Raw genomic sequence first — 25,846 nt, 5'->3', positions numbered from 1 at the left:
GGGCCTCCTCTTGGGGTGGGTCGCTGCGTCCCTGGCCCATCTCCAGCCGGAGCCTAGTTCTCCACGCCTACTTGGGGCCCAGGGCACGCTGCCTAACTCCTGAGAAAGTCATCTGAGGACCTCCTCCACGCAAACGTAGGAGGGAGCAGTGGCTTCCGTCCCCATTTAGTGGGCAGATCGGAACGGAGCAGGAAGATGCAAAGGCGAATGGTAACAGGACCACGGGGGACTTGAGCTAGGAGAGGAGAGCCCCAGCGACACCATCGCATGATGACCTGGGTTCTGAGAGCCCGGCCCCATGGCCCCAGGGAGGGGGAGTGCTGCCGACGCTGCTGGGGCCTGCGCCTGCTCCCAGGAGGACGCGAGCCTGTCCCCGCCTCCCTCCTGGTGCCCGCCTGGCACGGGCAGCCCTGCACTGCTCTGCTGAGCTCAGCACTTTGGAACAGAATCCAGTTCAGGGTGAGGGGGCTCCTTCTGCCTTGGGACCACTCCCATATGGCTCCCCGGTCCCGAGCACTCAAGGGCAGGGTCCCGCTGCCTTTTACCAGGCGTGGCACTTGCCATGGGCCTCTCTGCAGGTCCCCGTTGGCTTCCCTGGCCCCGTTCTGCTCTCGGGATTTGCTCACCTTCATGGCCTGGGAAATCCCTTCGATGTTCTGCTTTGCTTTTTGCATCCTGTTCTGCAGGTTGTGCAGAATTTCTCGCATTTCTTGGATGTATTGAAACACACCTGAAGTACAAGCCCAAAGGGGTCTCACAGGAAAGGACTTTGCAACACGAGGACCCTTGGTGGGTCAGCTCAGCACTGACCGCTGTGGGGTCAGCTCTCCTCCTCTGCCATGGAGAGCGGCAGGGTACCTTCCGCCCGACCCTCGTTCCACCAGGACCCAGGACTCCTGCGTTCCTGCCCCTCCAGCCCCTCCAGCCACGAGTGACTGCCAGAGGGACCTGAGCTTCCCGTGAAGCTGTCAGGGACATGAGCAGCTGGGAAAGAGGTGTGTCCTCGGCAGACAAGGGAGGAAAGGGGCAAGACGCACAGCGAAGTCCAGGGACCCTGTCTTCCAGGATATGGACACCAGCATTCGGTCCTGCCCTGCTGAGTGGGGGATGGTGTGGCCTCGGGGACAGGAGCAGACTTAAGGCACAGGAGAAGGCCTCAGGGAGGGAGCAGCAGTGGGGCCGGCAGCACCTCAGAGGTGGGGCCAGGCCTGGCGGGGGTTGGGGTGGTCCACCTGCCCCTGGGGGAAGCAGGCAGGAGGAGCTGGGCTGCACCTCCTGGACCCTGCAGCGTCCAGGAGGCCTGGGCCCCTGTGTGTAAGTGACGGGAATGGTCAGGACCAGCAGCAGGCAGAACCGCCTTGGCTTTGGACCTCAGCCTGGCACAGCTGCAGCTGCTGTGGAAGGCCGGGAGGTGCCAGTGCCACTCCTGGGTGGCCCAGGACCCGCGTGGGTAGCCGGGACCCTGAGCAGCCTGGGCCGGGTGGCCTAGGTACCTTCGCCGTTCCAGAAGAGCGTGGTCTCTGCACTGGACAGTCTGTCATCGATGGTTTCCAGCTCTGACTTGATCAGCGGGTACTCCACATCCATCACTGTGGCCTTTATCTGGAAGACAAGGGCCTGCTCCTAGCCTCGCCGCACCTCCACATGCTAAGGATGGAACAAGGTCAGGGCTGCGCCTACGCTCACCACCACCGGGTCACAACCAGGATCATTTGGGGGAATTGCGTGTGAATGGCACTTCAGGAGATGTTGGTTTTCACAGAGATTTTTGAGACAAAGGGTCTGTGTGTGTTCTTGGCTCTTCCTCATCTGTGTCACAGGGGAGAGCTGGCCCCCCACAGAGTGCAGGCAGGGCCACCACCCCCAACTGTGCCTAACTGGCTTAAGTCTGTGTTGGCAGCTCGGCATCACTGTGGCTAAAATAACCCAGAACAGCAACCTGGAGGAGGGAAGGCTTGTTTGAGGCTGGGGTTTCAGAGGCCTCAGTCCACAGACTCCATTGCTCTGGGCTCAGCTCATGGCAGGTCAGGAAGCAGAGAGGGAAGGGGCCCGGGGCAGATGCACCCTTGCAGGGGACACCTAGTGACCCCTCCCCTGCCACGCCCCAGCTGCCCAGGTACCACCCAGCCTGTCATTCGGACCTGGGTGGACTGATCAGACTACAGCTCTCACAGCCCAGCCACTTCCCCTCTGAGGACTCCTGCATGAACAGCGCCTTGGGGGACGCCTCACCCAACACTTAATGGAGTCTTAGAAAAAACCAAAGAAGTGCGCATGAACAACGGGGGTGTTTCTGGGCTCTGAGCCCTCCTTGCTCAGGGGTCTAAGTCTAGTCACGCAGCAGGGGCCCCAGGATCTGCAGAAAAGCTGTTCACAGGATTAACAGACCCATTAGTGACAGGGTAGGTTCTGTGGCCGTGACCCAGCTCTGCCCGGCTCAAGAAATTACCTAACACTCAAAAAACCCAAATCCAGGAAGCAAAATCAGAAAAATGCAGGAAAGGAAAGCTGTACCCAGTTCTTACAAATTATCCCCTTAAACTGAGTTTCGAGTATCACTTCTCCAACAGCATTTGCTTCGTATGTAACTTTTCAAGGACAGGTCTGTGCGAAGTGAGGGATGGCTCAGTGTTAGAACAGGACATTGAACCAGGAGCCGTGGTGCACACCTGTGATCCCAGTGACTAGGGAGGCCGAGGCAGGAGGATCACAAGTTCAAGGTCTGCCTCTGCAACTTAGGGAGGCCCTAAGCAATTTACTAAGGTCCTGTGTCAAAAATAAGAAATAGAAAGGTCTGGGAAAGTGGCGCAGTGGTTAAGTGCCCCTGGGCTCAGTCCCCAGCACCGACACAAGCAAACTGGAAACTGGGATCGCTCCATTCTGACAGTTCACTTTTCAGAAAGAATTTTTGTATAAACGTGAGACTTTAAATGGTGATCCCCTCGATGCTGCTCATGTTTTTAGACCATGAACTCTTAGAACAGATAGGTTATGGAGGAGTAATAGAGCTCCAAGGCAGACCAGGCCAGACGAGGAGCATCTGTGGGGGACAAAGCAGGACCGCGAGGGAGCCACCCTGCAGGCCCCGCTGTCACACAACTGCAGCCCGAGGATGCGTCCCACACGGGACAGCTAACGCCTCTCCTGTGTTTGCAGCTACAGCTCTGGAGGGCATTTGAGAAGGGGCCCTGAAACCGAGTTCAACCACTGGCCTGCTGATAACTGGCCCTGGACCACGGCGGTGCAGCTGCTGGCTGAGGAGAACCTGGGGCCCGTGATTGTAGGACCACGGTCTCTTTGCTGCAGAAACCTCGTGAAGAACAGGCCCCAGCTGCACCTTTGAGGAGCAATGGCCTCCCCAGCCCATGGCACAGTTGAAGCTCGGCTGGGTCCACTTCCTCTTTCCACCCCACTGGCTCCCATCTGTACTGACAGCATGACATCATCAGTGGCTGAAGGGTTCACAGGGCTGGACGGGACAGCGTGTGCTTGGCTGGCTGTGTTTGGAAATAAAGTAGCGGGTGGTCAGTTTTTCGATTTATTTCAAATACTGTTTGTTGACTTTTCTTTTTCCTGATTATGTGGTCCCGGTAGAAAGCCCTTTGCACAGGGCACAAGGCAGGATCATGTCTCTGCTGCTTCTCTTTGGCTTCTGTTTTCCCAGCACCGCAAACGGGCACTGCTCCAGGGATGGGAGGCTCACACGGCGGGGGGAGTGGTTCTGGAGGAAGAGGATCCGGCAGCCCCCTTCAGGCCCACGGCACAGCCCGGCACCTCCGTCCAATCTGCGCCTGGGAAAGCCAGCATTAGCTGGCTTCGTGCTCAGCACGCCGCAGGTCACACTGCGGCCGTGGGGGTTCTTCGGTGGTTTGGTGGGTGGATGATATTTTGACCAATCGCCGTGACAGCTCACCCGTCAAGCTTCCTACGATCTTGGCTTCCCAGCCTCTCCTGCAGGGCTCCCACCCAGCAAGAGTGCAGGCTTCCCGGGCTCCCGGCCTCTGCCCCATCTTTCACCTTCCAACCCGGCTTTCCCAAGGGTGCAGCGTAGCGCTGAATCGCTGGGCTCCGTCTCCTCCCTGTGGCATTTCGTCGGCGAGTCCCCATGGCAGAGACACCCTTTGTCTCACGATGTCACCCTTGCCACCCCTTCTGTCGCAGGAGGACGTGGCACAGCTCCATCAGGCAAGGCTTAGCGAGGGGCCACACAGGAAGTGGACAAAGTGGAAGAGATTGAAGTCCACGCGAGGGTCCCAACTCCCTGGGCCCCCTCCCTCTCCTTCCCACCTTCTCTGCTCCTGTGTCCCCGGGTGCTGGGACTGTGTCCCTTCCTGTGTCCATGGCACTGCAGACACCTTGCTCTCTGGACTCAGCCCAGACTCCCAGGAATGCCAGGGGAGGGGATCTTTCTGGCTCTTGTGATGAGGTGAGTGGGAGCCTCAGTCTCCCCATGACGCCACGTCCCCATCCCTGGGACTCACAGAGATGCTGCCCTGCGTCCTGGGAGAGGATCTGAGGGAGACTGTGGGTGGGCTGGGCTGTGGGGCCATGTGCAATCTCAAGAGGGAGGCAGGAAAGCCAAGGGGAGGAGGCTGGCTGACGGGAGCAGAGGTTGGGGTCAGTGCCTTGGAGTCAGATGTGTCTGACAGGTCAGTTGTACCTGCTAGCTGCCTTGCCTAGTGTGCGGGGCAGGCACAGGCTCCACATTGTTTCTGGCCACTTCAGGATGAGCGAGCCTTTGAACTGAGGGCTCAGAAGGTAGGAGGCCCCCCCAGCAGGGTGGCGGAGCGGTGGTGCAGGGTGGTGGCCTCTGCCTCCTGGCTCTCTGCTCAGCTGTGACATCCCCCTGCTCTCCTGCATTGGGAGAGGATTTACATTGCCTGCCCCGCTCCTCCCCGGCCCTGGGCTCAGACTTCCGGGCTCGCCAACGTGCAGACAGCAGGTGGTGGGCGTTCTCGGCCTCTGTCACCGAGTGAGCCAACTCCTCGTCATGAGTCTCTGGGTCAATCTCCACTCCCACTGCTCCTGTTTCTCAGGAGAGCCTGGCCCAGGGGCTGTTGGCCAAGAAATGTGGCTGCCCTTAAATGCTGGAAAAGCCAGGACACAGACCCTTTCCAGGACCTCCTGACCAGCCGGCGCTTGACCTGCAGAGTCAGGCAGTGGACTCCTGACCTCCAGGACCAGAAGACCATGGGTCTGTGTTGCTTCGGGCCACTCGGCTTGTGGTGCTGTGTTACAGCAGCGACAGCAAAGCCATACTCTGTTCACACCGGCCCATCTGCTGTGGTGGCAGATGGGGCATCAAAGCTGGGTGTCCCAGCGTGCACCCATGAGCTTTCCCTCATGGCGACAAAACGCCTGGAAAAAATCAACTTAAAGAAGATTTATTATAATCATTATTATTATTATTATTTGGCGGTACTGGAAACTGAACCCAGGGGTGCTCTCCATTGGCTGCATCCCCAGGCCTTTAGCTTTTATTCTGAGACAGGCTTCCCCTAAGTTGCTGAGTCTGGCCCTGAACTTGGGATCCTCCTGCCTCAGCCTCCCAAGCTGCTGGGGTGGCAGGTGTGTCACCAGGCTCAGGAGGGAGGTTTGTTTTAGCTTATGGCTTCCAGGGTTTCAGGCCTGTGGTGAGGTGCTCACTGTGGAGGCAGAGGAGGCTGCTCACCTCGCACCAAGAAGCAAAGGGAGAGAGGAAGGGGCCGGTCCCAACACCCATTCCTTCGAGGGCACACCCCCAGTGACCAGTGGGGGTGACCCAGTTTCCTTGTGGGGGCCTACCTCCTGAAGGTTCCATAACCCCCCACAGGCGGGGGACCAAGCCTCCAACACAGGGCTGTCCGGGGCCTCAAGATCACCCCACAACGTCCCTCTTCCCGCTGTGGGTGGGGCCTCTCAGAGGGGGCGCCCAGGACAAGGACGGCACGTTGCGCCAGCCCCACGCCAGGCTCCCTTCTGATCCTCTCCCGTCCTGCCCGGAAGGTGCTCTGAGCTCACAGCCTCGCCACACCCTGTCACCGGGAGGCACTGTCTGCAGGGCCAGCAACCGCTGCACTCGTTTGTCACCGGTCCCTCTGTGACCGACCTCGGGCCCTGGGTCTGACGTCATAAGTCTGGGAATTCCTGAACACAGAGTCGCAGTGCGTGGACTGGCCACGTGTCCAGGCACCTCCCACGCAGCTTGCTGGCCAAAGCCCCGGGAGAGCAAGAGTCCCAGCCTGGGTTCCAGAGGTCCCCTCCCCTCCCCGACTTTAAGAGAGGAGAGGAAGTTGTGGAATGGCCTTCATATTATCAAGAGACGTTTGGGAGAGAAAAGCATCTCTGAGGAGCCGTGCAAGGCCCGCTGGAGCCCTCCACCAGCTGGCCCGAGGCCCGCTGTCTTTGCTCACATGCCTGTGAGCGGCGAGACCCCGTGTGAGTATCGAAACACACTTGCTTATTCTGTCCTACGTGCAGATCCTACACCACTGCTCGTTCTCAACCGAAGTGAAACCTGGCAAGAAAACCGAACAAGCGACGCCAGCTTACCTCATTGTACCAGCCAACGATGAGCTCCAGGTTGCCCACGAACTTCCGGAAGGTCTCGTTGTCGGAGAACAGATGCTCCGCACTGCCCGGGATCTCTTTTTGCTGCTGGAAGTTCAAATACTTGACTTCTCTCAGGACGGCCACCAGCTAAAGGGCAAATGAAGGTCAAAGGCCACTTAGAAAGGAACCTGGAAGCGCGGCACAGCGTCGCCCAGGGGTCACCCGGGAGGGGCCGAAGCTGGTGGAAGAAGTTTGCTGGCAGGCCCAGGATGACTTCACCCTAATTACGGGTCCTGAGCCAGAAAGCGCTGACGCCATCGCCCCGGGCGGACGGCAGCAGCGTCACCTGTCTTCCCCGCTCCCATCCCAGGCGTTTGGAGAAAGGCTTCGTTGAGGGCTTCACCTGGGTCCTCCCTAGGATCTGGCCTCCCTCTCTCCTCTCTCCCCATCTGGTTTTGACTTAGGAGATCTGGGGCATCACTTCCAGTACTGCTCTGTCCCCAAAGTCATCCTCATCAGGGCTCAAGGACACCTCCTTGTTGCTGAATCCATCTGCCATGTCACGTGGCCTCCCGCAGCTGGTCACTCCCTCCCCTGAGGACAGGGCCTCCTCATCGCTTCCAGGACATCAGACTGTCCTGGTCACCCTTATCAGTCCCTTTGAACATCTTGCAGTTCCCATGTTGGGGAGGCAGAGTGCGGTCCTTCTCCGTTGGTTCTCATCTGACCTCACGGCTGGAATTACCACCTAGATACGGATGAGTCCTGCATTTGTGTCTCCGACCCAGCTTCTCTCCCAACCTCCAGACTTGCACATCCATCTGCTTACTCAACATTTGCACTTGAATGTCTGACATCTCAAAGTCAATGTGGCCAAACAGAGCAGCCGACCTTCCCCAGCAGCCTGCTCTGCCTGCCCCTTCTGGTGCCACGTCGGCTGATGGCAGTTCCATCTTCTGGTCACCCCGCCCCAAACAACGGGGCTGACTCCTGTCTTTCTCTCCTACTCTGTATCTGAGCCACCCGGAATCTCATGGTGCCATTACTCAAATCTAACCATTCTGGCCCAAGCCAGCACCCTCCGGGCTGGGCTATCATCTCTCACCTGGATTGCAGCAAAGAACTCCCAGTTTCTGTCCAGCCCCCCTGAGAGAGGTCCTTTACAGGTGTAAGTCAGGTTTCTGCCTGAAACCCTCCAGGGGCCACCATCTTGCTCAAACCCTAACCCCGTCCTTCAATGACCCATGAGGATTCCCATCACTTTCTTCTCCACCACCTCCCCTTGTCCACTCTACCCAGCCCCACTGGCCTCCTTGCTGGTCCTAGGGCATGCCAGACACACTCACACCTCTGGGCTTTGCTTAGCTCTTTGCTCTACCTCTGCTTGGCCAGCGCCCTTACCTCTGGTGGACCTTGGATCACATCTAAACTTGCATCTGCCATTTCTCCAGCCCTCTTGGTCCCTCTTCACCAGTCCCTTCCTCCATCCCTACACACCTTCTTCACCTGCCCTCCCTGCTCTCTTGCCTGAGGCACCTGCTTTCACCTTGATATGTGGTATTCCCTGCCTCTTTGTGCTAACCCATCTCTTTCTCTCTTCCCCCTCATTTCCTCCTCCTCTCCCAGATCAGCTCCAGGAGGGTGAGACAGAGACCTTTGATTCTCTGGTTCATTAATTTATCCCAAACACATATACACAGTAGGTGCTTAGTAAATCTTTGTGGAATGAACAAACAAATGAATTTTAGTGATGTTTCCCTGCTTTCCTGGTGTTACCACCACACCAGATGGGACGGGTCACCAGGTGGCACATGAAGAAGCTCAGCCCCCTCCTGCTTCCATCTCTGTGCACACGCAAGCTTTCCAGGTTACAGCCCACTCGTGTGAGTTCGTTTTTAAAACCTTTTCAAATTGATGTTTCCCCTTGGATCAAATGAAAGTGACCAAGCTTTAAAAAGGGGCATTCAACTGATGCTCTTTTCAAGGATTCTCCTGTTTTGCCTTATGTCTTGAATATCTCCTGGACATACTTAAAGAAGCTTGAAAAAGGAAGTGGCTGCCACCTGCGACATAAACAGCAACCTTCACAAATGAACGCTATTGGTGGGACGGGTCCCCTAGGTGGCCACGGTGGGCCCCAGGCTGTTCCCGTGCCCGGGCTGGACCCCACTCCAGGGCGGCGCCTTCCCCGCAGCCCCGGGACCCACCGCCTTGCTGAAGTTGACTTGGAGGAGGCCAGTGGTGGCGTCCCGCTGGATCAGCGGCTGCCCCAGGTTGAAGTGGCAGTCCTCGTCCACCCTCCACCCACTGCCTGTAGACCTTCTCGCGGTAGCTGCGCAGCAGCTCCATCATCTCGTCGTACTTCTGGTAGATCATCTTGGCCTCCATGCTGGACGTGACCCTGGAATCAGAGTTGGGCAGAGCAGTGAGGCCTCAGCCTTCACTGGGACAGCTCCTCAGAGTCCCTGCCAGGCCTCGGGATGCCGAGGCACCAGGCAGCCACCTGCTTGTTCGAGGCTGACAGGCGGGGTGTACAGACGGACAGTGGCCAGACCCCTGCATAAGCCAGAACTCGGACCCTCAATCCGCCACAGCCAGCCCAGGGAGCCGAGCCACTATCTGAAGCCACGAGTCGGGGAAGCCAGCGCAGCCCTGGTGGCCATCGCCGCAGACGCTAGGGCTTCACTAGCAACTTGGATTCCCCTACTGTTGCCTGCCTTCCGATTAGGGACCCACCAGAGAAAAGCCAGTCCTCAGGTGACTGCTTCTGACTAGCCATGACCCCCGTGGCCCTGCCCCACTCCCGCTCCAGCCTGCCTTAGAACCTCGGCCAAGGGCAAGTGGCCCTGGCTTGGAGGCCGCTTTGCCCTGACACACTGCAGAAACAGCCTCGGTCTGTTCCATTTTGGGTGGTCTTGGGTAATTTCCACAGGGATGGTGGTCGAGGGTGAGGACATGCCTGGGAAGGCCTTCGGGGAGAGGGAGGAGGTCACGGAGGGTCCTCTTGGGAACTTTGCTTTGGGAAGTGAAGCCTGGAGGGTGGGAAGCCTGGGATGGTGTAGGCTCAGGAGGGACCTTGTCCCCCGACAATCGAGGCGCAGGGCTGACCTTGGGCTGCCCTGGGGCCTTGCCAGCCGCACTCACGGGTGGTCGATGTGCTTCAGGTGCTTCAGAGCCACCTCCAACCTCTCCTGCAGCTCCAGGCTCCACTTGAGCTGCCCGGCCACGGGTGGCATGTTCTTGTGGATGGGCGGGATGGTGCCATCTGCAGAGGCTGCCATCTGGGCATCATACAAGAGCTTGGCATTGTCCAGCTCAGTGTCAAACATCTCCAGCATGGTTGAGTACCTGGGCACCACCTCGGCCAGGATCAGGGGCCGCTCCAGGAGGCTCCCACACATGTACAGGAGCTGGGGAGACACGCAGAACACGTCTGCGCTGGAGTTGCTGCCCCTGCCCTGGCCCCAGCATTGTCTGCAGCCCATGGTTTGACAACCAGGCAGGGCCAAGCTTAGGATCAGGAAAACACGTGGCTTGTCGTAGCAAAAAAATTCATCTGGACCTTTCTCTATGTGACAGCTGGTTGTGGCACCTGCAGGTTTCATGTTTCTGTATGCAGAGGCCCAAAGTGCTTGGCTTATAAACCAGTGGTGCCAGCTAGGTCTCTGGCCCGGGAGAGCTCATCCCTGGCCCAGGAGGAACAAGGGTGCGGGCAGAGAGGATCTGAACCGTTAAAAATACAAGCGAACAACGGAAAATGGCCTCAAGACCACATTTCTCTAACTGGGGCTCGCTCTACAGCCAGACGGAGGAAGACTTTCTTCACACCACTCCTTCCTCTTGGGAAGGGCCCTGCTACCCTCAGACCTGAGCTCAGGCAGGGCAAACGGCATCAGGAAATTGGTTTTGTTCTAAAAAAAAAAAAAAAAAAAGGCAGGAGGGGTCCAGAGAGCAGGAGAAGGCTGTGCACCCAGGCCCTACGTGCTGAGCTCACCAAGGGCTAGGACATCTGCAAGCTCCCAGGGGCCACAAAGTGCCAACTGGGCCCTGCAGGCAGGCCCCTGTGAGTCCCAGGCAGTCCCAGATTCCCACCTAACTGCTGTCCCTGACGACGTCCTTCTGAACCAAGACGACGAGGAGGGAAAGACTTTCAGTCCAAGTGGAGCAGCTGCGGGTGCTCAGGGGGAGAAGCCCAGCTCCAGCCGGGCCCTCTCCCCACAGCCACCTGCCGACCCCGGTGGGCACCACCTCACTTTTTAAAAACGTCAGCTTGTGCTAGGGAAATCCCACTTACCGGCTTAAGACCCTCAGGGCCCTTTTCCCTTCTAACAAGTGGAAATCAGACATGACTTTCTTCAAGAGTACAGAAGCTGGATTTGGGCCTTAACGGGAGGGCCGTGTCTCCTCCAGGAGCCCAGGGAAGGACAGCTGGCTGGTCACTCTGGGGCCACATCTAGGTACCTAGGTGCTTCCCAGACCATCTGCTCCTCACAGAGAAGGGGCATAAGACTCAGGGGTGTTGCTGACAAAGGTGGGCGCTTCCAGGCAACCCGCCCTTCCTCCCCAGCCCCAGGAAAACCACAGCATAGAGCTGTAGCCTCCTAGCAGGGCTCAGCACCCCCAGAGGCTCCTCCTTATCTGTTATTCCTCTTGTTCCAAACCAGATTTATGGGGGCAAAATCTCTGGGTGCTACTGGGGCCCAAGAGACTCGGGGCCACGTTCTGCCCTGGCTGGCTGTGCAGAGCAGGCGGTGCCCTGCTCCGAGTTACCCCACATCGTGGAGATCGGCAGAGCCTAGCCCTTGGTCACTGCACGTTACGAAGCAACCGCTCGCCATGAGCGACTCCATTTTGAGCACAAGGCAGAAGGGCTTAGAAACTTGTTTGGGCAAGCAGATGGCCACCAGGTGTTGACATACCGAAGTTATCCAAAGACTAACCCCAGCTGCACAACACAATCGGGAGGCACAAACTGAGCAACTTAAACGTGCTGTGAACTCATCAGACTCAATCAGAAGCACGTGGGTGCGTGGACGTATCACAGCCACCCCGGGAAACCAGCCTGTGAGCCTACCTAACACAACAGCCCACCAGTGATGCTGCCCTCACCCAGAACCCAAGACGCGGCCCCAAGACGAGGCACTGAGGCACGCCTCCACCTGTCGCCTTATCCAACCCCCTAGGGAACGTCCTGACTGTCCCCAAGGCTGCAGCCTGTAGTCTCCTGACTGACCCGGGCCACCTTGCCTGCTCCCCCTGCCGTGGCCTTGCCCCAGGACATGCCAGAGTAGCTGGTCCTTCCCACGCCTCCAAGGTTCTGGGCTGGGTTTACTCATCTGGCCAGCCGTGGTGACTCTGTGGCAGCTGTTATCAGCTCTCTGCCTTGACCTCCTGTCCTGCCTCTTTAAACCTGTGGCTCTGCTACCCCTTTCCCCGTCCTCCTCATATCATTGTGTAAAGTGATGTGCAACGTGAGTGTTGTGGACACGAGCGACCGAGACTGGGTGGGCTTGAACATGCGACTGCTGTGGTCCTGATGCCAAGTGAACTGCGAATACTCGGTGAATTCAGCCCGGTGAGGTGTAGCTTGTGAATTCACTGCTATCCAGTGAAGCCCAATGCTGTGGAGCGACACAGTGTGTCAGGTCTCTGTTGCTGGGAAAAGCTCACAACGCTGGGGAAACTTTTTTCCTTTCTATTTTTCTGAGCCTCTTCCCTCCTCTGCACACCAGGGAATGCCAGCTATCGTAGGGACACATGCGGTGACGGACAGGAGCCTGGCCTGCTCAAGCCTGCTCTCACAAGGGCCTTTCATTTTGGAGACCCCCGTCACTGGGATCGCCACCTTAAAGGACCCACTCAGGGCCTCTGCGTTAGTAACCTAAGGCGTCTCCACACCAAAGCCCTACAGAGCGAAGCCACCACCTCCCCACACAGCCTGGAGTACACCTGCTCCTTCGCTCCGGCCCCTGAACCACACAGCAAATGCTGCTCTTAAGTACTAGGCTTGGTCCTAAGTGACCCTAAGTCACACACCTTCAGTGGTGCAGGGGCCTATCCTGCTTGGGAAGTCAGGATCGCCTAAGGACGTCAACACTAGAGCAGCACTGGGCGGGGGCTGCCCCAAGGAGAGAGGCCCAGCTGGTCAGCCTCAGCCAGTGACAGGGAGGAAGGGAGCTCGGGTGAAGGAGCGGGAGGGTGGGGCCAGGTGTCTGTAGGGAAGGAAGGCAATGAGGAGCTCTCTAGGGAGAGTCCAGAACAGGGGATCAAGACTTGAATCAAGAGCCATCAAGTGTGCCCATTTTCCTTTCAGCCCAATAATCCTCTCTCTCTCAGAAGAGCCCCAGGGAAACCCTCCTCCTGGCTCCCGGGTGATCTATCAGGGTGGTGATGACGATGGCCAGGAGCCATGTGTCTTTCAGAGGCGGTGCCCTGCTGGGTCACCAGAGTCTAACCCACTTTGCAGACCAGTAAAAGGAGGCGCTGGCGGCAGATGGACTTGCCCGAGCCACAGGAAGCGCAGGGCGGGACCTGAGGTGAGTCCGCCCTGGGCTCCCGCTTCCTCCCAGGGCTCTGACGCAGGTCCCCCAGAGGCCGGATTCAGGCGCCACTCGGGCTTGTCCTTTGGGGTGCCAGGCGCCTGCCCACCTCCACGGGGTCGTTGCCGTTGGAGAGGATGTCCAGCAGGTCGGCCGAGGAGACGAAGTAGAAGCGAGGGAAGGCCAGCCTCTTGGTCTCCAGGTACTCCGCCAGCGCCTTCTCGCACATGGCCAGCTGCGGGTGGGGAGCCGGTGAGCCCGCCGACGGGGCCCGCGTTCCCATTCCTGCCGGCTGACTGCGCTGCCCGGACCGGAGGGCACCCCTGCACCCCACGGCCGCGGGCTCCTGGCGAAGGCTCTCACAACCCGCGGCTCTGCACCGTCGCCCTGGCTGGCAGCATGGGACCCGGCTCCGGCCACCCACGCCCCTGGTCTGGATGTGTGGGGACCCACCTCTTCTTCAGCGCCTCCAGTTTATCGTAGAGACCAGGCTTGTTGGTGGCTTCTACCACGTTGGGAGTCTTCACCGCGTCTTCCATCAAGGCCTGGGAAGGACAGGCATCGCCAAGGTGTTAGGAGACCTGTTTTGTCCAGAGGGGCGTTTCCGGAAAGCCCTGGCGCCTGGGGCAGGGCTCGCCTTGAACTCCATGTCGATGTCGTCGAAGCGCTTGGAGTCCTCGGGAGCTGGGCCCCGGATGTCTTCAGAGCCTATGAAGATGCTCTCCAGGTGGCTCCAGGTCCTCTGGACCTCAAACCAGATGGAGATGACCGAGTCTGCTGTGGACAGCTTCTGCTGCCAGCTGGTCACCTCCTTGAGGAAGTGGGACAGGTACTTGGACATCATCAGGTTCTGCAGCTGCACCTGGTTGTCCTCCAGCGTCTCCACCAGCACCTCGTCTGCCTTGAGCATCATGGTGCCCGTCGCGGTGGGTGCGGCTCATGCTCGAATTCCATGGTGGTCCAGGTGCTGTCCAGGGCTTTCAGCACCTGTCGGGGGAAGGAGAAACAAGGGCAAGGCGCGTGTGGCACGCAGGGCTGAGGGAGGACTCGAGGTCCCAGGACACGGCATGGAGCCAAGGCCTTTGTGGTCAAGTCATCCACACATGTGGCCACAGGGTGGGAGACCCCCGCTGCCCGCCACCTGCCGCCTGTGAAAGGGCAGAGGCGAGGTGTCCATTCACACTTAGGGTGTCACTCAGCCTTGGGTAGGAGTGAGGGACTGAGGTGCGCCCACTGCAGACGACCTGGCCCAGCAAAGGAAGCCGGGCACAAAGGCCAGTGGCTGTGTGCGGACATGAGGACACGCCAACCCCAAAGGACGCCACTCTGGCACAAGACTGATTCATCTAAAAACACTCAAAAGCAGCAGGTATGAGGTCACACCTGTTCCCCAAGAGCAGGAGATGAATGCCCAGGCCACACTGCCCCGGAGAACCCCGCCGCCAGGAACGGCCCTGCTGCGGTCATTCACTCTGGAAGGACCCGACGTTTCTGTCCCCTGGGCGCCCTCCCACCAGGCCCTGGACCCACCTTCTCCATGCCCGACTCCTTCACGGCCTTGTCCACGATGTTGCGGACCTCGTCCTCGTACCTGTGGAGATTCAGCTGCAGCAGGTCGGCCAGGGTGGTCTCCTCGGACATCTGGAACTTCACCTGGGGAGAGGCAGCCATGCTCGGCACAGGCCCTTGCCCTCTGCGGACACTGGGCGCCCTGGCCGAGGCTTTGCTCTGTCCCCTGCGTCTCCGAGCCCCGCCTTCCTTTCCTGTAAACCCACAAGTCGCAGAGCAGCAGGGGAGAAGTGTCCCCTGGAACCGCGTGCACCCAGGACTCAGAGTGACCTTGTCTGGAACCGGGGCCTGTGCAGATGGCAAGGGTCCTGAGGGAGGTCATCTGGTTTTCAAGCGGGCCCCGGATCTGATGACCAGGGTTCTCATGGAGGCCGCAGGACCACGGAGGCAGTAGCTGGAGGAGCAGCCACAGGGCAAGGGGCGTCGGAGCCCCTGAAGCAGGAAGAGGCCGGAGAGCCTCCCCTGGAGTCTGGGGAGCCAGCACCGCCCAGGCCCCAGCTCAGACCCTGGCCTCCGGAGCCGAGAGCCGGCTGTCCTGCTGGCCCATTGCCCCTCTGCAGGGTTTCGCCACACTGGCCCCGAGGCGTCGGCCCTCAGGGAAGTGCCGGGCTAGTGACCGCACTGTGACCGAGTGACCACACCAGACACTCGCTGTGCCACTGCGATCTTAATGGTCCCCAGAGGCCACGTGCTGAAGGCTCGGCTCCAGCCTGAGGTGCTCCTGGGAGGGGGCCTTGGGGGAGGAAGCTGGGCAGTGCCCCTGAAGCGGAGCTGGGGACCCTGCCCCTTCCCGTCTCTCTCCTCGCTTTCCAGCCACCGCGCGGTGCGCAGACCCCCTGGCCATGCGCCTGCAAGGAACTCTGAACCACGGGCCAAGATGAGCCTCCCTCCTCCTGTGTGGGTCAGGTATCTGTCACCGTGAAGCACGCTGGCCGCCCCCCCAGCTGACTCCAGAACACTGACTCCAAACCACGGGGAAACCGGTTTAGCCGCTGACTGACTCTAGCGTCTCCCAGTTGAGTTTGGGGAAAGCGTCCACCCAGCCTCCCCAATCCTCAGGTATGCCGACTCCTCTTTCAGCGGGACGGTTTAGTTGCTTGTTTGCCATGGGAGTCTCTCCTGGGGCACCTGGGTGGGCACTCTAGTCTCAGGGCTCAAGAGGCATCCCATGGCAGCAAGAGAGCCCTGGCCCAGAAAGCTTTAATGCAGTGGAGGCGGAGAGGACCCGTCATGCTCCTGGGTGGGCACCTCCAGGCTGGCGGAGACCTGGTGAGAGGAGTGGAGAGCTGCCGGCCCCGTCCTCTGTACTTTCCACCTACTTGGGTTGTCTTTGGAGGCCAAGGCCTCTACCTTCCTGCTTGCAGGCCATGGCCTCGCAGCCGTGAAGCTCTGCCCCTGATCCCTGCTCCCCATCACCCAAGTCCATTCCATCCACGCCTTTGTGCTTGACTTTGGGTCCTTCTCTCTGCCAAGGCCCGGGCCAGAGTCCACACCCACCCACAGCCACCTCCCCTCTGCCCTGGCTCAGGCTTCCTCCTCTAGGCAACTAGCGGCTTCCTGAAGGGCTCAGTCACTTGGCGTTTGAGTGGACCAGGAAGGCTGCAGAACAGGCCTTGGAGCTGGAGTCCATACAAGGAAAGCTCTCTGCCCTCTGCCGTCTGCCTGGGGTGTCCCTGCCCTGTTCAGGAGGACAGAAGCGAGTCCCCGGACACCCCTCAGGAATTGCCACCCCAGCCCCGCGCCCTCAGCCCTGCCCAGCTAGGCCAGGCCACCCAGCCCTGAGCCCTCGGCCCTGGTCACACTGGGAGCTGCCTGCACACCCCAGCGCCAGCTGCCCCTGGAGCCTGGGCCTTCACGTCCACTGTGCGTGCTCACTGGCCCTGCTCGTCCCTCCTCGTCAATTGGTCTTTGGTCAGTCTAATCCACAGGCCCTGCAGAGAACCACAGGCGGGCAGGGGACAAATAAGTCCCCTGCAGCCTCATGTGCTGCCCGTTCCTTCTTGGCTTCCTTGAGAGCAGGGACTTGGCTCTCCCCGGCCCTCGGTGTCCTCGTGGGGCCTGGGCAAGGGGCTGCTCGGTACCCCTTTCTCACCATTTGCTGACAGTGGTGAGCTCCTGTCTGCCTTCTGTGGGTGTTGAGCTCCTGGGGTGCGTGGGGCCCCAAGGGAGCTGTTCCTCTGCTCTAGCTTCCCGGCCCTGTGGACCTGCATCCTACCACCAGGATGGCTGCATACCTTGAGGACCCAGTGCAGAATGAACACACAGGGCCCTCTGCTCAGAAATCCTGACGTCTGAGATGCTAAGAACAGAGAATGAACGCAAGCATGGCGGCCAAGTGCAGGGTCCCCAGGACCGTGGGACGCGGCCCTGCCTACCAATGACTTCATCGGTACAGCACAGCCGAGCCCCTTGGCAGAGCAGCTCAGGACAGCCAGTCCTGCAGCCGGCCAGCTGCCAGCAGCTGCCCCTCCACCCCATGGCGACAGCGGTACCTGGGTGGCCTGCATGAGCTGCTGCCAGTGGCGGTCGCGGATGGCGGGTTCTGCAGCTCGCTCACGGCGCGCAGGGACGTGATCATGTTCCACGGTGTTGTCCAGTCCCACGAAGGCGTCCCAGGTTTTCATCTCCTTGTCTAGAGACCTCACGTCCTTGGCGAACTTCTTGCAGTCGATGTCCATCTGCTCCACGTTGATGTCTTTCCACTTGGTGGTCTTCCAGTCGTCGATGCTGGTGTTCACCTGCAACGGAGCCCGCCTTTGCCCCCTCTCCAGGCACAAGGAAGGCAGTGCCGTCCCCTCCTGCACTTGCTCTTAAGGAGCGAATCCCCAGTTGAGGAAGAGTTTTTGTTTGTTTTCTGTCTTGCAGTGCTGGGGATCATTCCCAGGGCCCTGCATCTACCACCGAGCTGTGTTCCTAGGCTCCGGTTAAGGGAAGTTTAGAAATTAAACCAGAGTCTGGGAACATGGTTGGATACAAGGAAAAAAAAAAAAAAAACCAGTCATATCATAAAACCTGCAATTTAAAAGTTGGTCATTAAAATGTATTTTGGCAAAAACCTGTGTTGGGGCCCCGCTACTGCTGAACAGGACCCAGCTTTCTCTTGCTTCTGGGAAGGACCATGTAAACTTGCCTTGGCCAGGAAATATGAGCCATGCCTGAACTTCGAGGCAGTAGCTCTTAATTGGCCATACTTGGGTTGGCGTTCTTGGTTTGGCCTTGGTAATCACCAAAGTGCGCTATTGATACACAGCCTGGATGCTGAGCCAGCTGCCCCAGGGACAGCTGCTTGGAACGAGAGGGTGGATTTCACATGAGAGAAGTGTACTTTGTTGTTCAATACATAGAGATTTGTAGGGTTGTTTGTTACTGCACAGTAACCTAGCCTATACTGCCTGATGAAAATACCACAGAAGAAACTTCACTCTTGACAACAAGAAACAAAACAAATGGAACCATCTGAAGAAAGCCCTACCAAGAAGATTATGAAGTCTGCATTCTTAAATGTGGGGATGGGTTGAAATTGGCTAGGAAGCTGGAAAACCACTAGTTTTGTGGAAGGAGAGAGACTGTTGACCCAGGTGCTGGAGGCAGGAAGGCCCAGCTTGCCCAGCATCCGTGTTCCCTGAAGGCCAAACTAGGAATGTCTGCAAGATGCTCACCCCGAAGACACGAAGACCCCAGCCTCCCACCACCCAGGGGCACGGCCTTCCCAGAGGACTCAAGCTCATTCTGTATGCTGTGACCACACGAAGCCCTGGCTAGTTATCTTTGGGGAACTTCCTTGAGCTATTCAGACTGCGAGTGTTTATCACCATCTCCTGGAAAAGGTCCCCCTTCCTCTCCCCTCTGGGCTCAAGGTTTTTACCACATGAAAGAGCAGCACCCCTTCCCGTGGCCCGCAGCCGCCCGCACAGAGGAGACGGGAGCTCAGTGAGTGGGGAAGAAGAGTGGGAGGCTCTGAGAGGCCCCTCTGCAGACCTGATGTAACAGAGCCTGTGGCCAGGGGTTCCCTCTCTATAAACAGCAGACCGGGCCGGTCAGAGGAAGGCCTCGCGACGGTTTACTACGAGGTTCGGTTTTTTTGTAGAAATGAAATAAACGAGGAGACAGAGCGTGCTCCCGTCTGGAGCTGGGAGTGGAGTTCTGCCTCGAGAGTTTGCAGAGTTGTTCAGTTCCATTTAGAGTCCCCTGTGGGAGGTTAGACGGAAGATCCTAGGTTCATTCAGAAGGATGGGCGAGGAGGAGAGCTCGGACGTTTGAAGGCAGGTGAGCAAAGAGGACAGAGAATGGGGAGCCCACGCATGCGCCACAGAAAAGACCCGGGCTGAGCCCCGCTGGGCCCGGCCTCCTTCACTGCTGAGTGGCGCCTCTCGCTGCCTTCCTGCTGCCCATCAGCCCACAGAGCAGCCACAGGAGACCCGGCTTGGACCTGCCCCCGTGGTGGGTTTCCAGGCCCCCGAATTCCTCTTCGTCTCCCCAAATACCACCCCTCCCCAGTTGCTCTGGGAGTTGCTCCCAGGATCTCCCCAGTTGCTCCCATTCCCCCGGGAGCAAATGAAAAAGTCTGTTCACGGCTCTTTTTTTGTTTTAATTGCCAGTTTCCTAGTTCTCCTAAGATGGAGCGGCCCTGTGATTCCAGGGCCTCTGTCTTACACCCGAGAGACCCTGGGCCACCACAGCAGGTAAGACAACACAGTCACCTAAGAAGGTCACTGGGAGGCTTCAGGAGGGCGGAATGGAGCGGGTCGCTTTCCTGGCTGCTCTGTGGCATGAAACCAAGAAGGCAGACGGGCAGCTGCGCGGCAGGTAGGCGGATGAAGAAGAAGGCGGGGTGGGGGGTGGGGGCTTCACTGGGATTCAACACTGACCTGCAAAGATCGGGGTCTCAGAGGTTGGACATAATAAAATAAGGAAGAACCTCCAAGTGCCACAGCCACTGCCATGCCAGAGGCACCGGCCAGAGCTGTCCCTCGTGGGCACGGTGAGGGACAAGGGCCACTAGAGCAACACGCATTTTTAGGAGGACTGAGGTGTGTCTGGGTACAGAGCGTTTAGAGATCACGGACGTCTGGGCGACTGAACAGAAAGAAACTGCATCTCGCCCTGCGCCGCAGAGACGGAGGAAGGAACCATTTTGCAGCCCCAGCTTGGGACTGGCAGCTGAGGGAGCCGAGTCCTGGCAAACCCAAACCTGGCCTGGAGCACAGGCCTGGCGGAACCCACACTGCCCGGCACAGATTGTGCCTGAGTGACCAGGAGAAAATCAGACGTGGAGAGAGGCTGACACCGGAGGACGGGTCACGGAAACCCACCAGCTCTTACCCCTCCTGCTCCAATCCCAAGCTCGCAGGACCAGCTGGGAGAGACGCATCTGGCCAGGAACTCGAAAGGGCAGGGGTGGGAGAGGATGAGTTTGCAAACCGAACCCGAGACCAGGACACTGGGGTCTGCAGGTGAAGCATTGGACTAAGACGCGGTTCCTCCACCAGGGGAGATCCTGGGGTGCAGTCCTTCCAGCATGGACCAGCAAGTTCTGGTCCTGGAGATTTAGAATCTCCAGACTGACTGGCATCTAGCAAAGGGCCTGCGGCCTACCTGAGCCTCACCCCCCTCCAGGATAACCTCTCCCACCCCAGAGACCCCACCCTAAGGGTGGAGCGAGCGTCTACTCCAGACGGCCCACCTGCTGAGAAGGGGAGCTGAGAGTCTTGAACGCCAACGGAAACAATTCTTAAACTTTTCATAGAGACTTTTTTTCCTACTTTCTCTGCTTAATTGTGACCCTAATGGTTCATGGACATTTATACATATTCATGTTGTCTTTTTTACTTTTCTCATTTCTAGTGTTTTTTTGGAACCAGTCATTTTTCATGGATCAATTTTTTAAGGACTTGGAAGTTTGATTAGTATGTTTCAATTTTGTTTTGTATTATTTTTAATTAAAAATGTTTTTACGTTATATATTTGTCTCTTACTTCTGTTTCCCAGTGAATCTCTCTCTTTTCTTCTGCTAATAGCCATCTCTATTGGCTCTCTCTTTATTTTTCCCATCTATCCTCTCTCTGCCGCCCTCAAAAAAAACATCACATCCTACATTATTTTTATTCTCTCCCTGTCCACCATTCAAATTGTAAACTATTTTACAAACTTACTGTTTCTATTTTAGCAATAACCAATCATATAATGTCTGCTTATTGTGACAACATTGCAGACAACATAGGAGGACCTATTTGGGTTTATTCTGTATATTGTTTGCATTGGTTGTTGTTATATTGTTTCCCCCAAAACAGTGAGGTACTGGAAAGCTTCAGGGACACTATAAGTCCACAGATAGAGACTCTACTGTATCCACACTTTAGACGGGTAGACACACAACAGCGTGAAAAAGCAAGGGAACAAATCACCCCAAACAAGCCGAGATACTTCAATAATATAATCCATCACCACCACAGTGGAAGAAACGTCAGAGAAGGAGTTTAGAGAATGTACACAGTTAAGCTGATCTGCAGATAAAGGACAATGGAAGGAGTGAAATCAGAGAAAATACAGGAAGTGAAAAGTCACTTCAATAAAAGATGGTGAAAAAATCAAGCAGGAACCCTTGAACTGAGGAGTCCATAAGCCAAATTAAAAAGTTCAACGGAAAGCACGACCAACAGACTAGACATATTAGAAGACAGAGTTTCTGGCAATGCGGACAAAATATATAATCTTGAAAAAAAAAGTTGACTCTGGAGAAGATGTTGAGAGACCATGTGCAGAACTTCCAAAAAATATGGTATAACCTGAAAAGACCAATACAAGATTTATTGGGATAGAACAAGGCTCAGAATGCACAATCTTTTCAATGAAATAACATTAGAAAATTTCCAAAACCTAAAGAGGTGAAATGGAAAAATCAGATACAGGTGGCTTACCAGACCCTGGATATACAAAATTACAACAGACCCACACCAAGGCACATTACTTTTATTTTCTATTGAGAAAACTTTTATTACACAGGTATCGAATGCATACAATTGTTTGGGGAACATTTAGAGGCACAGAGTTCATTCCAAAGCTCCATTTCATCCATACAAACTATAACGCACAGTCAACCTTGAGGTTCAGCCCCACAGGAATGAGATGCTTTCTAAGTTACTGCTTTCTAAACAGAGAACTCCAATTAAATAGAATCTTCCAAACCAAGGACAAAGCCCTGTATCCCTCTTAATTCGTCATACCCTGTGTACAGATGAATACAATCTAAAGATATGTTATAGATTACCCCACCACCATTAAAAGTTAATATTAAAATCGAATTCCATTTCTCAAAAAGTCATAAGAAAGTGCACCAGTATTTACAGGCCCCTTTAAATTATGCATAAATAAAATCTGTACACACAACACATTGTTTCTCAAAACAGAGCTGCCACAGGGACTTGGGGGTGTCAGGCAAAAGAAAAACCTTTGAGTCCACCCTTTTCAAGTTTACTTGAAAAATCAAAGATTGAAATAAGTACGCAAATAAAGCTTCAGCACCTCATAGGAACCTGTCATTTCAAAGAGTCGCCCATTTAAAAGATGTTAACTTTCAAAATTAAAAGAAGAGACAAGAAAAGAAAAATGAAATCGCAGCAGGCATTGTCTCTACAAGTTTCCTACATCGAGAAGGCCCTCTGGGCCCAGGGTCTGCACCCACCTGCCAGCTGCTCACTAGCCGCTGAGCACGGGGCACCTGGCCTCCTCTTGGAGGGCACGATCACTGAAGAAGGTGGTAAGACTGATTTTTGAAAAACTATTTAGTGGACATTAAAACCAGCTGTATCTTAACACTAAATAAAATAAGTTATTGTTGATCTGAATCGCAATCCATCTGACGTCTCAACAGCTGGGCCCATGGCTTCTGTCAGCCCAGGGAACTTATGAAAAGCCTCTAAAAACTTGTAGCACCGATTTCAGAGGAAGAAGGGATGGGGTTTCCAAAAAATAAGTGCTCAACAAGTAAAACAAACCCAGTACTTGTCACCTTGGGATCATGCGTCCAAGGTCAGACCCTGCAGTGCTGGAGAAGCCACAGGGATCCAGGAGGGCAGGTCTCGAGAGGGTGCAAGCCTCCAGTGACCCAGGCCTTCGGGAGGTGGGTAAGCGCGGTTGGAAGCTCCGCCCCCAGCAGGAGTGCTTCCCAGTCCGTCCCAGCGGAGAAGGATTCCTCCGTCCTCTCCCTTCCTGCCCTCTGCTCACCCCATCTTACTTCCTGTGCTTCTCCATTTTCTCCAGGGGTCTTATCAGAATCTGCTGGACTCTGGTCTCCAGAGTTCGTGTAGGATTTGTCTACGACGATCAGAGTTCTTTCATGTAGTTTCTGCAGCACAGACACAGCGGCACAGGAGGCCTGGCTGCCAAACCCGTGGGTAAGCAGGCTGAAATGAGACAAGCAGCTCTGGATGTTTCTTTCCAAGACCCGCGTGGGCCTGTTTGTTCCCGTTGGGTGAGGAGGTCTGTGAATTCGTATGCACTTGCTGAGCCACCAGGAGCAGGTTCTTCCTCAAGGCCATCTCGTTCTGCCCTACCAGGTGAGCCTGGTTATGTATTTGGCCACTGGCTTACTAGGAAACTGCTTCACAGACATAGGCAAAGCCCCAGCCCAGGGTCCACCAAGGATGTCGGGAGGGTCATGTGATCAGCTTTCCATCTCCCAGACAGAAGAGTCAGTCCAATCTTGTCCATCTTCTGCAATGATTGGACTTGGCTCTTCTGAGACACCTCCCAGCAACGAGGCATTTAAGCTCTCAGGCGGTGACAATCGCCTCTGTGCGTCAGCCACCGTCGCTTTATATTTGGACATGGAACAGAGGAGGGATGGTCTTCCAGGAACAGAGCAGAAGACCTCAGTGGGCTTCTTCTGACAGGGGAGACTCAGGGGGTTCTTAGCCATGGAAGTGGGATATTTTTAGAGTACAGTCTGATGGTGCCCAAGCAAGTGTGGGTCACCGAGATGACAGAGTGTCCTGCACCCCTTCCATCTGGCGGGCATGTCATGGAGTCCCAAGTTCTTCACCAGGCCATGGCATCCAGGGTGTGTGCATGGAGCAGCAGCAGGTCTGAGTGGCAGTAGGCACCCCTGCAGGCACCCATGGCACCTCCCTCCAGCCTGGAGAGGCGTGGAGCAGGTTGGCCCCTCCTGACTCCGATGGCTAGGCCAGGCTTGTTGTTTGTTGCCAGCAGCCATACACTGGTGCAGGGGGTTGAGAACCACAGTGTAGACTTCTCCCAGATGGGAGTAGGGATTGGCCACTATGAGTAAGCCAGCTGCTGGTATGGTGGTAGAAAGTAGGGTGGCAGCTGGTATTTGGCAACTCCAGTGTGGGACAGTGGCGGTGCAGAGCTATAAAGATGCTGCACTGCAGAGGAGAGGTGGGGGTGCACGGTTTCCCATTGATACTATATCATGGTGATCCTGAGGGAACAAGTCCTCAAAGCCTGGTGGTGAAGGTCTGGGCTCTCCAGTGCCCAAGGCACTCCCAGGCACCAAATCTGGACCTCTGAGGTACATTATAATGAGAACGCCTACCATGCAGAATAAGGATAGAATTATAAAGGCTGCCAGAAAAAAATGACAAGTCGTATTTAGAAGGAAACCAATCTGGAACTCAGCTCATTTCTCAACCCAGACCCTCAAAGATAGGTGGTCTTGGAACAATATATATCAAGCTCTGAAAGAAAATGAGGAGATCCAAGATGGTGGACTAGAGGGAGGCTGCATTCTGTGTTGCTCCATAACTCCGGTTTCAAGCAGAGGATATCTGTTCTTGGTGAGGCAGTTTTTGCTCCTTATCGATCCCCTGCTGTTTACCCCCTTTTGTCTGCTGTGATGACCTGCAGTCTGCCAGCATATCGACACCTTTTCTGAGTGCAGATGCTCACTGTCAGGCACCTATCATCCGCCATTTGCCTGCCTCTCACCTGTCTATCGCCTGCCTTATAACTATCCATCACCCACTGCATGAGGTTCACCTCCTGATCGTCCAACAACAGTCAGCAAACTGATCGCCAAACTCCAGTGGAGCACCAGCTGCCTGCTGTTGCCTGGAAGTTCTCTGTCACAGTACCTGCAGGTTTGATTACACATGGCTGCCGCCATTTTGAGACAACAAAATGTTGTCAGGGTAGGACCCCTGGCTGGACTGACTGAGCCCCGTCTCCAGGATCCCTCAGCCCAACCAAACACTCCCTGCCTCTGGGGCCCTCACATCCACTGACTGCTCCCTGCCGCCAGGACCCCCAGACCAACTGACTGCACCCTATCACCAGGACCCCAGACCAACTGCACCCAGCCTCCAGGATCCCACAACCACCCCAAACACACCCGACCTCCAGGACCCTCTGCCTGACCAACTGCACCCCACCTCCAGGACCTCCTGCTGACCACGTCCACACCCTGAGCTGCAGCTCCCCAGTTGCCAACACATTTGGAAGCCAGAGCGGTCATCTTGGATAATCCTGGAAGCCGTAGCTCCCATCTTTAGGTGGGGCAAATCCCATCCTGAGACGCCTGCTGGAGACTAGAAGCTCAATGTCAGGTACCTCTCCTGCATCAGGCTACTAAAGACTGGGAGGTTTTATTACTATATGACTGTTATACTGTAAATTTTCTTTTTTCTTCCTATTGAAATATTTTAAGTTTTTATTTCTTTACTTTTCTTGCTCTCTTTTCCTTTTGTTTACCTATTCCCTCAGAGTCTCTTTCTCTCTTTGTTGCATACTAATATTCAATTTCTTTTGATTACACTCTCACCCTTTCTATATCTAGAACTTCTGTATATTCTTTTCTTATCCCATTAACAGCCAAATTCTACATCCCTCTGCATCCTCTTTGTCCTCCATTTGAAACTGCAGACCTTATTGCAAATCTGTTTGTTTTACTGAAGATAATATTTGAACTCATTCTGTTATTATGAAATTTTGTTATTGTCCTCATAGGGGCTATTTGGTCTAGGACTGCATAGTGTCTGAATTGGGCACTGCTAATATTGATCTCCCCTTAAAGAAAGGGTTTTGGAAACCTACAGGGTCACTATAAGCCTATAGGGTGGAAACTGCAATACCTGAGATATCTACTGCTAGAGGGGAAGAAACATGAACAACATGAAAAAACAAGGGAAGAAAATGATCCAAACAAATCTAGATTCTATAGTAATAGAATCCAATGACAGTATGTTAGAAGA

General features: G+C 55.9%; 1 protein-coding gene, 1 long non-coding RNA gene and 1 pseudogene across 3 annotated transcripts in view; all 3 read right to left on the bottom strand.

Annotated features, from left to right (window-relative positions):
- LOC306657409 (dynein axonemal heavy chain 17) overlaps window positions 1–9,990 on the bottom strand; it is a 100,307-nt gene extending 90,317 nt beyond the window's left edge. The window contains exons 1-5 of the mRNA XM_079133365.1: window positions 9,676–9,990; window positions 8,739–8,932; window positions 6,532–6,678; window positions 1,494–1,602; window positions 627–730 (exon numbers count right to left, since the gene is read on the bottom strand). Coding sequence (XP_078989491.1) covers window positions 627–730; window positions 1,494–1,587 — 198 coding nt within the window. The 5' untranslated portion in view covers window positions 1,588–1,602; window positions 6,532–6,678; window positions 8,739–8,932; window positions 9,676–9,990. The remainder of the gene's footprint in view (window positions 1–626; window positions 731–1,493; window positions 1,603–6,531; window positions 6,679–8,738; window positions 8,933–9,675) is intronic.
- A 4,008-nt stretch (window positions 9,991–13,998) lies between these two features.
- LOC306656179 lies at window positions 13,999–17,216 on the bottom strand. The gene is made up of 3 exons (XR_013762436.1): window positions 17,132–17,216; window positions 14,601–14,723; window positions 13,999–14,057 (listed from the first exon to the last, which is right to left on the bottom strand). It is a non-coding gene; the product is annotated as an uncharacterized lncRNA (long non-coding RNA).
- A 5,652-nt stretch (window positions 17,217–22,868) lies between these two features.
- LOC306657408 (transcription factor AP-2 gamma-like) lies at window positions 22,869–24,614 on the bottom strand (annotated as a pseudogene). The gene is made up of 2 exons: window positions 24,585–24,614; window positions 22,869–24,062 (listed from the first exon to the last, which is right to left on the bottom strand). The product of its transcript is annotated as a transcription factor AP-2 gamma-like (transcript).
- Between the last annotated feature and the right edge of the window lie 1,232 nt (window positions 24,615–25,846).

The sequence above is a fragment of the Sciurus vulgaris genome (assembly GCF_902686455.1).
Source record: "Sciurus vulgaris genome assembly, chromosome: 3".
Lineage (NCBI taxonomy): Eukaryota > Metazoa > Chordata > Mammalia > Rodentia > Sciuridae > Sciurus > Sciurus vulgaris.
The sequence above is the reverse complement of the archived record's forward strand: the minus strand, read 5'-3'. Positions and strand labels throughout refer to the sequence as shown.